This window comes from Giraffa tippelskirchi, chromosome X (genome assembly GCF_054371585.1).
Source record: "Giraffa tippelskirchi isolate mGirTip1 chromosome X, T2T-mGirTip1v1.2.pri, whole genome shotgun sequence".
NCBI classification, from domain to species: Eukaryota; Metazoa; Chordata; class Mammalia; order Artiodactyla; family Giraffidae; genus Giraffa; species Giraffa tippelskirchi.
Window position 1 is genome coordinate 88,712,190 of NC_137289.1, and position 11,228 is coordinate 88,723,417.

The 11,228-nt window shown below is 53.8% G+C and overlaps 1 protein-coding gene across 1 annotated transcript; it reads right to left on the reverse strand.

Moving 5' to 3' along the window:
• Nucleotides 1–1,996: 1,996 nt before the first annotated feature.
• On the reverse strand, nt 1,997–10,127 carry GDPD2 (glycerophosphodiester phosphodiesterase domain containing 2). The gene is made up of 16 exons (XM_081566332.1): nt 9,966–10,127; nt 9,537–9,854; nt 9,151–9,254; nt 8,792–8,885; nt 8,564–8,623; nt 8,244–8,342; nt 7,971–8,064; nt 7,669–7,814; nt 7,471–7,553; nt 7,220–7,370; nt 5,249–5,470; nt 4,892–5,040; nt 3,227–3,374; nt 2,986–3,068; nt 2,707–2,735; nt 1,997–2,619 (listed from the first exon to the last, which is right to left on the reverse strand). Exons 2-16 carry the CDS (start codon nt 9,639–9,641, stop codon nt 2,567–2,569), a joined length of 1,620 nt encoding a protein of 539 aa, XP_081422458.1. The 5' UTR covers nt 9,642–9,854; nt 9,966–10,127; the 3' UTR covers nt 1,997–2,566.
• Nucleotides 10,128–11,228: the final 1,101 nt, after the last annotated feature.

Sequence of the window (11,228 nt, forward strand, 5' to 3'; positions counted from 1 at the left end):
TTCAAGCAGGCCAAAGCCGTGGGCACAATAATCCCTGCACTTGGAAGTCATCTCTTCACTCAGTGCAACAGGAGCTTCAATGTGGCAGAGCTCCAAGCCATGGCAAGCTTAGGGGAGAGCTGTGCCCCAAGTTTTGTTAGGGGCTTTCCCTCAAGAGTTCCAAGGTAGAGATACCAGGCTGAGGTACTGGCAGCCAGAGAGGTCCTAGTCCAGCCACTACCCTAGTCCACAACAATTCCAGAGGATCCAAGGGAAGGCTCCTTACTCGCTGTGCTTCTAAACTGAACTGGGTCGGGGCTGTGCCTCAGCTCTATTAATAGCCCCCTAGCCCAGCCTGCTAGCCCCAAACCCTAGTGCCAGAAGCTGTGAGTCAGCAGCTAAAAATAACGAGAGCAACTGCATTGGAACCCCAATGAGCAGCTCCCCTTGGCCCTCCACCCTCAAGTTTTTGTCAGTCTCAATCTCCAGTCCAGGACCCTATAGAGGTTAAGAGTCTAATCCTGCTGGAAAGAGGGGAAGGATGGGCGGTGTCAGGCACGGGGCTGAGTACTCAAGGCTAGAGGCTTGGGGCAAGGGCTAGGGGCATTCCTGCAGGGCCCGGAGTCTAGATTCTGAGGTTAGAGGACTGCAGCTGAGACTGGGAGCTGAGAAGTGGAGGCTGAGGGGTTTGGAGACTCTGGAGGTGGTCAGGGTCTAGTCGGGAGGGGAGGGAAGGAAGAGGCTGCGGGGCTGGGCGTCTGGGAGGGGACAGAAAAGTAGGGATGGGGAGGGGAGAGGGAGGTCCGAGCTGAGAGGTGAGAGCTCGGCGGTACCTGGGCGCCGGTACTTGGGCGCCCCAGAGCTGAGGCTGGCAGTCGGTCTGAGGGGCGGGATCGGAAACGGGGAAAACTACGGAATTGCAGCTTGAAAAGGTAGTGTGTGGAAGAGGAGGTCCCAGGCGGCGTGGACCCCCGAGAAGACTGGGACCAGGCAGCTGCCGCGGCGTGGGCTACTGGGGCCTCCCAGTCGGTCGCACGCCTGTGCCCCCGCCCATCGCGCCAGCTGCAGGCCAGGTATGTTGGCGTGGACGGCGGCCTGTGTATGCATGTACCTGTGTGTGCATGGCGGGGGCGGGGCAGCGAGCAGGGAAAGCGCAGGGTCCGGGAGGAGGAGGGGGCGGGAACACAAATTCAAACTCACTGCGGTCGGCCCATCCCGAGAACGGAAGTGGCCAGGGCCATCCTGGGAATTGTAGTTCTCGGGGCTGCCTGCCCTGCAACCAAGGAGGGTCTTGTCCCTAGGTGCTAGCGCTACCCCTGGTCCCAGAGAGAGGAATAATTGAGAACTGAAGCTCCTGATCTCGTCAGACCCTTAGTTCGATTTCCCTTCGTGTAGAGAAACGAACCGGGGCGAATGTGGGTGTGGTGGGGGACTGAAGAGGCAGCCAGAGTCCCCTCCTGTCCTTGTGTTTTCCTTAGCCCCTACCCCACTCCTGTCAGACAATTATCGTAGGCCAGCTCCGCACCGGTCATCTAAATTGTTTAGTCCAAGGACTCACGAGGAGCAAACACACCGGGGAACTTGCTCCTTGGGGAGAAGGTGGGTCGGGCAACCAGACTCTTCGCGCAACCCAGAGAAGCAAGAACTTGTGGAAATCGGATCATGCCCTTGGGGTCCGGAGTCAAGAACACAGGTCCCCAACGGGTACGAGAAACAGGTGGCATCCAGCTAATACTTCACAGGTGATGACGGGCGCGGCCCTCCTTTTGGGGCAGGTGACCACAAGGTGGAGCTCCAGCGCAACGCTGCCCAGCGCGCTTGGGCCACCGGGAATGTCCCCTGTGGCGGTGGCGCTCCTGCTGACCATTTGCAGCCCTTCATTGCCCCAGGTGGTCCACTTGCCACCGCCAACCCCCGATTCTCCTCATGATGACCCCTCAATGTCATGTCACATACAACCCGAGATGCAAGGTGCATCCTCCACCCAGCGCCAGCACCGAAAAGATTGGACTGTGCCGAATGGGCATTAAATTCATTGAATAACAGATTAACGGACAAGAGTCAAGAACCAGTGTCTTGAAGAAAAGACTGTGCACAAGAAAAAGCCACTTGCAGGCACAGAATTACATGGCTGGATGGGCTCTTTAGCCCCTAGTCTCTAGGGAGGAAATCAGATAAATTGCATATGTCAAGAGAGACAGTAAATGGAGCCAGACCGATGTCTCCATCATCTTATAGTTCTCCAGGAAAGGCCATTTTGTCATCTCCTTCAGTCACAGTTCTGAGCTGTCCCATCCCTGATACCCTGTGCCTTGTACACAAGAACACCTACGCATAGATCTGAAACATTCTCTTGGCAATCTCCTTGTCTCTTCCTCCATTAAGTTTCATTTGGGGAGAAACTTCTTGTGACTCAGTGTCTTTCTAACCACCTCAGGTCAAAATCCCAAGGGGAACACCTCCTGTTGGCAAAGTTCACCCCACACCAACCCCAGCAACATTCCACTTCAGCCACCCTCTCTTCCTTGCTGTTGGTCAATGCAAACAGGCCTCCGATTTTGGCTGGTGGAGGCCTAAGACAGGGCATTCACTCCATTATGGAATTGTTGATCCTGGTCAGCAGCACTGCTGTTTCTAGCCCTGGAGAGGTAAGAGGGGACACATAGGGAGTGAGCAAGGGGAAGGCTAGAGGAGGAGAAAAATGAGGCAAGGGGAAACAGTTCTTACCAGTTCTCTGTCTCTCCTTAGCACACCTCCTATGGGGAGAAAAGCTTTGCACTGTGAGTTCAGCCAGCATCAAGCACAACCTTTTGACCCTGAGTTCCCTCAAACTGACTTTCCCAGGTTCAAGCCAATTAGACGTATAAAGGAAGGGTTTAAGAATCTCCAAGGGACCAAACAGACCAAACCTCATGCCCTAGGCAGCGTCAATGAGTCTGAATATGCCCCATCACCAGGACCCTAGAGAGAATGAAGACCCAGAAAGCTGAGGCACAAAGGACTCACTGCTGTAGGAGGAAAGTCCACAAAAGCAGCAGGATGGAGACACAATTGGTAATGATCCATATTATTAGGTAGGTTCGAGTAGGCTGTGAAAAAAGAAACAGGCCCCTGTCACTGGCCAGAGCCACCCATATACAGATCCAGGGAGTGTATGGGGGGAAATAAGTAAGGAAGAGGGGAACAGGGTTAAGGAGAAGCAGGGATAGGAAAAGAGGAGGAGGGGTGAGAGTCCTTGAGCTCTTACAATAAGCCAGATAGGGTAACGCATCTGCTGCAGCAGCTGGCAGTCGTTGGTGGTGACTGAATCCACCCCTGCACACCAGAGTAGGGAGAAGAGCCAGGGCTTGTTCACTACAAATAGGTTCACCGAGACATTATCATGGTGCAGTGCCCTGTGTAGGCAGGGAAGAAATAAGGAACATTCAGAATCTTGAGGCTCCAGGCATAGGAGGGAAACAACCCCTCTCCGTGCCTGAATCCGCAGTGTCCCTGCTCCAGAGCCATCAGTTCTGCCTTTGGATAGCAGGCCCCTACCACCTCTGTCTCCTGGTGGATTTCACCCATGGGTCCTAGTTTTGCTGTCTGGGGTCACACAAATGTGTCTCCCCTCTTTGTCCCATGCCATCCCTTAAGAGGTCTGAGGGACAGTGTGACCACATTCCTCTGAGTCTTCTTTTCTCCAGGCCCAACCACCCCAGTTGCTTCAATCAGGGACCTGGGTTATCATTCCTTTCACCACACAAACCTCTCTAATCTGATCTTACTCCCATTTACCAATGTTCCTTTTGAAGTATGGAGCCTGCACCTGAACGTGATAGCCTGGGTGGGCTGGGACTAGCTTGGAGGAGAGCAAAACTCCTCCTGCCTTCTGGGCGCTACGTCCATGAGAAGGCAGCCCAGGGTCAGGCTAGTTTTTGGCAATGTCACATGACTTTGGCTCATTCATTATGCACAGTGTACAATCAAAGTCATGGTCTTTTTCACACTTGTTCCTGCTGATGCCATGTCTCCCTCTCTTATTTTTGTGCAATTAAGCTTCCTCGGGACTCTGAGCATGGGTCTTTACATGTATCTCCATTGCATTTCATCTTGGTACATTTGACCTGTCATCTTAGAGTGCTTAGACCTTCTGGGGCCTCCATTTTACCATCACCTTTTTCATTACCAATTCATGCCTTCTGGAAACATGATCAGCAGTCAACGTTGATCAGGATGAGACTAAGGGGAGTCTTAACCTGATATTCTGTCTCCTCCCATGGTGACAACTTGGGGAAAGGTCCTTGAAATACTTAATATGATAACTGGGCTATCAGTCCACATTTTTTCCCTATAAGAGAGCTTGGTGACTACAGGTTTTGAAGTCTATTAAGTTTTCTGGTTGCATCCACTCACATCTGGGACTCTCTTGCCTCTCTCCCCTGGATCCACCCTCTCTCTGGTGTAGAATGAAAGCTAAAATCCTGGTGGCCTACAAAGTCCTACCCAGTTTGGCCCCTGCCAACCTCTCCAGTCTCACCTTCCCCTTGCTCATGAGGCTGCTGTTCCTGCTGTTCTGCAGCTCTTCCCATTGTCACCTCCTTGTGACTTGTCAGGTCTCAGCCCAGACACCACCTCTTTCACTACTCTTCCTACCGTGACCTTCTCCCCTCTCTCCTAATCTCTACTCCATTCCTAAATTTTTGTCTTCATGTCACTTATCACTATCCAACATGCATGTTTTGTGCAGTGGTTTATTATCTGTCTCTTCCATGCCCCAAACCTGCAATAAATAGAGCTTGACACATAGTGGGTGTTCAATAAGTATGTGTTGTATGAGCAAATGAATGAATGGCCTTTGCCCTCCAGCCTTGGCTCTTCTACACCATTAAGCCTCACGTGATCCCCTCAGTTCCTTTCCTCTGGCACTCACTTGATATCCAACAGTGGCAGGTCTTGATAGGGGAGGTTGAGAAACTGGGGACTCTCAGTGCCATGGCCTTCCAGATGTCCGTATATCTGGCGCATTTGGGGGGCCCTTTCTTGGACATAAGCCCGATCTTCATCCGGTAGCCAAAGGACCTGTGGTTCAGGGCAGGTGAGCATGAAGCTGGGGAAGGCCTGGGGACTCTGGGGGTGGCAGCAGGGGCAAAGAGGTATGACCACAGATGAGGTACATGAGGTGGGGCAGGGGCCTGGGGCGGGGGGGATGCCTCAACATTATTGTCATGGTCTAGGGAAGGCAGGGGAGAGAGGCAAGAGGGGGCCCTTGGGGTCCTGACAACATCACCATGGCTTGGGGCACTCCTGAACTCAGTACAGTCTCCAATGTCTGGTTCACAAAACTGTCATGATATGTGTGGTTTCCTGGGGGGCGGCGCAGGTCAAATATGATAGAAAGGTTGAGGCCTTCAGCTTCCTTCAGTATCTCTTCCAAGGATGGCACTGTTTGACTCTCAGCATCTTCTCGATCATGGCCTGACAGCTGCTTAGCCCCCCAGAAAGGTTGCCTCTATAAGAAGAAGAAAATTATTTCAAGACCAGAAGAAGCCTCCAGGCTGTGCCGCCATCCTCATTATCTTTACTCATTTCCCCCACTTGGTGAACAGCTTCAGCCCTCTGTTGAGTCAGGGTTTTTCCTTTTTCCAAACTGTGACCTCTTCTAGACCCTCTGACACCTTTCTCTGACCCCAACCTCCTACCCTCCGGGTTTCCTAACTTCCTCACTCTCACTACACTTTCTCTTGGTCTCACGGAGACCTCTGGGATCTTGACCCCTTTGTTTTCTCCCAGTCCATCAGCCCCTTTCTAGCCACACCTACATCCCCTACCCATGGTCCATCCTCAGCTTAAACTACTTTTCAACAACCCCTTCAACTCCTTTCCTGCCCCATGTGCCCCACAAATCCTAAACTCTGATTGAATTCTACAATTGTCCACCTCCTCCACCCACTAGAATTGGGGGGCAGAGAATATCACGTGGGCTGTTGGCCCTGCAGTCCTGTTTTGTGTTCTCTGTGCCACTTAGCCATCCTTTTACTTGTTCTTGATTTGCTCTCTCTCCCATTCCTCCTGTTGGCTATTCCAAACCTCTGCCACTCTCCTCTCCTCCCCTTGAAATCAACAAATGACCTTGCCTCGTAATCACTGACATGGAAAAAGTGAGCTATCAACACATTAAATATTTACTACGTGCTAGGCAGTATTAGAAGTGCTTTATGTGTATTAATTTTAGTCCTCCTGACAATCCTATGAGGTAAGTACTGTTGTTACTCCCATTTTATAGGTGAGGAAAATGAAGAATAGAGACTCTAAAGAATGTTTCCCAGGCTCACACAGCCAGGAAGTGGTTAAGCCATGATTCAAACTCAGACATCCCTTACTCTTAGGCAATCAGATATGTCTTTATCACTCAGAATACATACCCAGCTGAAGGGTTGGATTATGGGAGATTTTTCAATTTTAGGTTATTTCTCTGATGTTTTACTTTTTTTTTTTTTTAACAAGGAACTTGTATTACTTTGGTAATCAAGAAAAGGGGAGTTAAACAAATTAAGTATCCTTTGAAATATTTTCCAACATCTGCAGGTTTGAAGTCCACACTTCCGGGCCTGGCATTCAAAGCCCACCAGAGACCAAGACTCTGCTCCCCCAGGCCCCAGCCAGCCTCAGCTCCCATGACTCCCATGCATCTTTATCTCCCACTTTCACTGAGCCACTTTTTCACTGTCTTGTTGTTGTTGTTGTTGTTGTTTTGGCCACCCCACACAGCTTGGGGGATCTTAGTTCCCTAACCATGAATCGAACCCAAGCCCAAGGTAGTGAAAGTGCTGAGTCCTAACCACTGAACTGCCAGAAAATTTCCACTGAGCCACTCTTCATTCCCTGAAAACACTTCTTCATATTTCTGGGCTTTACCTACTTTCTTCCCTCTAACTAGAATTCTCATTCCCTGCCTTGCCCATCTTAAAATCTACCCTCGCTTTATATGCTGCTTAGGCATCCTCTCCCGTGAACCCACGCCTGATCCTCTCCCACACTGCCCCTGCCCAACAATGACCTCTCTCTCCTCTCTACCCAGTGCACACCTTATTCTCATTTGAGGTTTCCTACTCTGATAGCCTTACTAGGAAGGAACGACCTGAGGGCAGAGACTGTATACCTATTGCCCAGCACAGGGCTCAGCAGATGGTTATCAATGAACGAACTCTGCACAGAGTGCCCCTGTACGTGGCTGTCTCTTGCAGAAGGCTGTCCTCACCTGAAGGAACCAGGCCCCAGCATTGAGCCTCTTCAGTTCAGCCCAGGAGAAGTTGCTGCTGTGGCTGTTGACTCGGTCTGGGAACACAGAGGCCACATCTGTGGTCCTGGTCAGGCGCTCATCATGCATGAGGAAGGGGATCCCGTCAGAGCTGAAGGCACAAGGGGAGTCAGAGAACCATGCTCTGGGGCTGGTCATCACTGCTCCCCTGCTGTCATTCGGGTGGGGGAAGGGGCCCCAGCTTCCCTCACCTGACCATCACGTCAGTCTCAAACACAACAGCTCCACATTCAGCTGTCTTCCGCAGGGACATCAGGGTGTTCTCGGGGGCCAGCTGGGAAAGGTGAGGGAGCAGGGAAGGGTGGGAGCCTGGGAACCCACAGGCCTGGCCGCAGCAGCCTGGAGAAGCAGACCTTCCCCACCCTGCCAGCATTCTGCCCCACACTCACCATGGGGGCCCCTCGGTGTCCTATCAACTTAGGCTTGTGTGGCAGGTCTTTGTGTTCCATGATACAGGCTGAGGAGATGAATAGAGGCGCCAGGTAGATGCCCAGGGTGGCTCCAAAATATAGGAGCAGTAGCAGGATCTTGGGTCCTGTGGGGAGTGGGGTACAGGCCATGGTAAAAGGGCAGTGGTGGGCCCTCAGGGCAGAAAACAGAGCACAGGTGTAGGAAACGGAGCAGCAGGAGGCAGAAGCACCGGTGGCCAGTGGCCGTTAAGGGGACTGGAGGGTGGGGGTGGAGTTGACACCTCTTCGGTGGATATGGTAGAAGGTATCAGCCACAGGCCAGGCTAGGAGGGTGATGCCAGCAGCTGCTCCAATGTGAAGGAATGGGGCTGTGGCCTGTGGAAAAGAGCTGGTAAGGAGGGCTCTTCTCCTAAGAACCTCTCCCCTTCTTGTCCTAGGAGCTGACTTTTGAGGTTGAGAGCTTCCTGCAGTCTTGGGGCATCAGGGAGCATGCTGTGTCCTGGGGTTGGCCACAGGCGAAGGATCCCCCCAAGCACTGGATATCAGCCACTCACCTGCAGTGACAGACGTAAGCTATGCCACTCCTCCTGCCATTGGACCTCTAGTCCCACAAGGCCAGCAGCCACAAGAAATATGATGAGGAGCAGCAGCACCTGGGGAACCAGGGGTGAAGAGCACGTTTGTGTCAACCTGGGCTGACCCTCACTCTATGAAAACAGGAGTAGTCCCTTCTCCTGGCTCATCTGCTGTCCTCCTTTCATTCAACATATATTTACTGGGCTTTGGGTCCTGGGCTTGTGCCCAGGAAGAGAAGAGCCAGCTGAGCATCGGGTCCAGTGCACCCCTCTCCCACTTGCGCCCATCCCCACTCTACCTTGTGGACGGTGTGCAGACATAGAGGCTGGCCATAGAGCCGCAGGAGCAGGGCCAGGAGCTAAGGGCAGAGGTGGTGGGAGTCATGATGTGCCAAGAGGGGTCACTGAGTGAGCTTCCTAGGCTGACCCCTCCCTCCTACCCTCCCCTCAGTGGCCAGGATGAGAGTGACAGCGTAGAGCTGCGAGGAAGAGAGGGCTAAGGTTAGGCCAGCTGTCCCTGCACCCACCAAGAGCAGGGATGCATATGTGACAAGTAGCGAGATGACCAGCAGGAATGCTGGGGACCAGTCCATCCAGTGCCCCCAGTGCTGGAATAGGAATCTGTGGGAGGGGAGAGGGAGGTGTCCGAGTGGGGGAAGGGTGGTAATAGTGGCCTGAGGGGAGTTGGGCTGGGTGGATCCAGGACCAGGGCTAGAAGGGAGTGAAGGGAAGCCCTTCATGGGGTCAGGGGCTCCAAGGTCTGGGGAGACTTCATGGAAGGGTTTTCAAAGAGGCTGGGTAGGGGACAAGCCAGGCTGAGCACCCAGGGGTCCCAGGGTGGGGAGTAGATGGACATGTCTGCTGAGGAAGGGGGTCCGTGACACACTCATTGAAGTTGTGCAGGTCATTGAGAAGGATGAGCACGACGTACAGCCAGCCCAGGGAGAGGAGAAAGGTGAGGAAGAGCAGGCCAAACCAGATGCATTCGCACTGCAGAGGGGCAGGAGAGAAGCTCACAGCGGCTCACATCCCCACTTCGGCTCAGAGTCCCCAGGGGATGACAGCTCAAGGGGGTTTCCTGCAAGGCATGGGGCTGCTCTGCTTTGCAGGCAGTTCTTTCCATATTTGAAGGGATTTTCCTCCTGAGGAGAGAAAGTCCCTTCCCCATCCCTGCCCCTCCACTGTCTCTGAGCACACCTGGCTTTCTTTTCTCCTCCAAGTGGTCCCCGCCTTGGACTTCCACCCCTACCCACCCCCCCATCCGTACTTCACCTTGTTGGTTTGCGTCCTATCTTTGGGGCATTTCTTCCAGTGGCAGCTGTACAGGCAGTGGAAGCAGTGGGCCCAGACAGAGCAGCAGCCGGGGGGCTCGGCCATGGTGAGGGCCTGGGGGGAAGGACGCTTGGCTCTCAGGGACCCTGGCAGAAGGCAGATCCCAGCCTCCCTCCCAGTGAGGAGCCCAGTGGGGGAGGAGCAGAGGCCTGGGCCACTGCTCAGCAACGGAGGTTACAGGGCAGGCTCCAAGTGCCAGATTGGATGAGGAGATGAGCAAAGGGGACAGTTTCCGGGGTCTTCCTTTCAACGGCACACCTGGAAAGTCAGTGGAACACTCAGGAGGTCTAGCCTCTAGGCGGATACACACCCACCCTGTCCAGCTCCTCCCCTTTTAACAGCATCCCTATCTGGGGATGGAGTGCTTGCCTCGGGTGGGGACTCAGGAAAAACTGCCTGGGGTGGGGCAAACACGGTTTAGCAAGCTGAGGCAAATCTGGCCAAGCTTCAGGCAGCCCCATGGTGAAGAGGCTTCCACCACAGGAACCAGGAAAAACCTGAAGCAGAGGCACCAGTCCTGGCCTGGAACCCAAGGAGGCCTGGCTAGTGGCTAGTTGGTCAGTTGCTGTGGATACAGATACGCAATATCACAAAGCCCTGAACTGAAAGATTCTGTTTCCACCTTCCGGAGGGCAGGGGGCACCACTAGCATGGGGAAGTCTTGAGGAGTATGATTTGCCTGGGTCACTCCTTACCTTCTGAAGGAACTTTCTTCCTGCCGGCACACACCTGGAAAATCGAAGCCCTTTCGCCCCAGTCCTGTCCCTTCCTGCCCAGTCATCCCCCCACCCCAGCCAGGAACCAAGTCGCCGCCTTTCCCCTTACAGGGGCCCCACCCTCTGAGGTCACTTTGGTGAAAGTACAACAAATACAGGGCAAAGGTGTGCATGGGGGTGTGTGGTTGTCTTGGGGCAGGGGATCCCTGGACCTTGTGCTTTGGGGTCAAGCTGAGACCAAGCTGGCTTACTGATCCCCAGACGAGGCTGGGCATGTGATTGTGAGTCTACATGAGAAGGTGTGGGGTTTGCGTCAGCATTTGCATGTGTGTGTGCACTAATGGCTGGTAGTGAAACGGGTTTCTAGGTGACTTGGAATATGTAAAGGTGGCCCTCGATACACCCAAAGTGTGTGTAGTCTGGGCTCCCCTGAGGCTGTGGAGTCTTAGGGGGTGCACAGCGGCCAGGGCCCTGAAAGGAGTGAGGATGTGGCTGCTCCTGAAACAGCCTTTCTCACCCTCTGCTTGCCTTTGGAAAGGAGAGTTGGGGAAGGGCTTGGAAGTTAGGGGGTTGGAGCTGAGGGAGGGCCTGAGGGGAGGAAACCTCTCCCCTCCCTGACATCCTTCTAAGGAAAAAGCCCACCGAAAGGGAGGTCCCCTGCCTCTTCCCATGGTGGGACCACCAAGTGCTAGGATCCTGCCTCGGGCTCCATCCGTACCTCAGGTCCTGCCCCTTCACCCCAGTCACTGCTTCCAGGGTCCCCTTTCCCTCCAGGAGCTGCAGGATGGGGCCAGGAGCTGAGCAGTCAGAAAACTCAGCTGACCAGGGGTGCTGCTCAATCCCTGGGCCCAATGCCTGCCAGCAGGAGCCGGTCTCCTCCCCGCCACTGGCGCCTGTGGCCCCAAGCCTTCCCAAG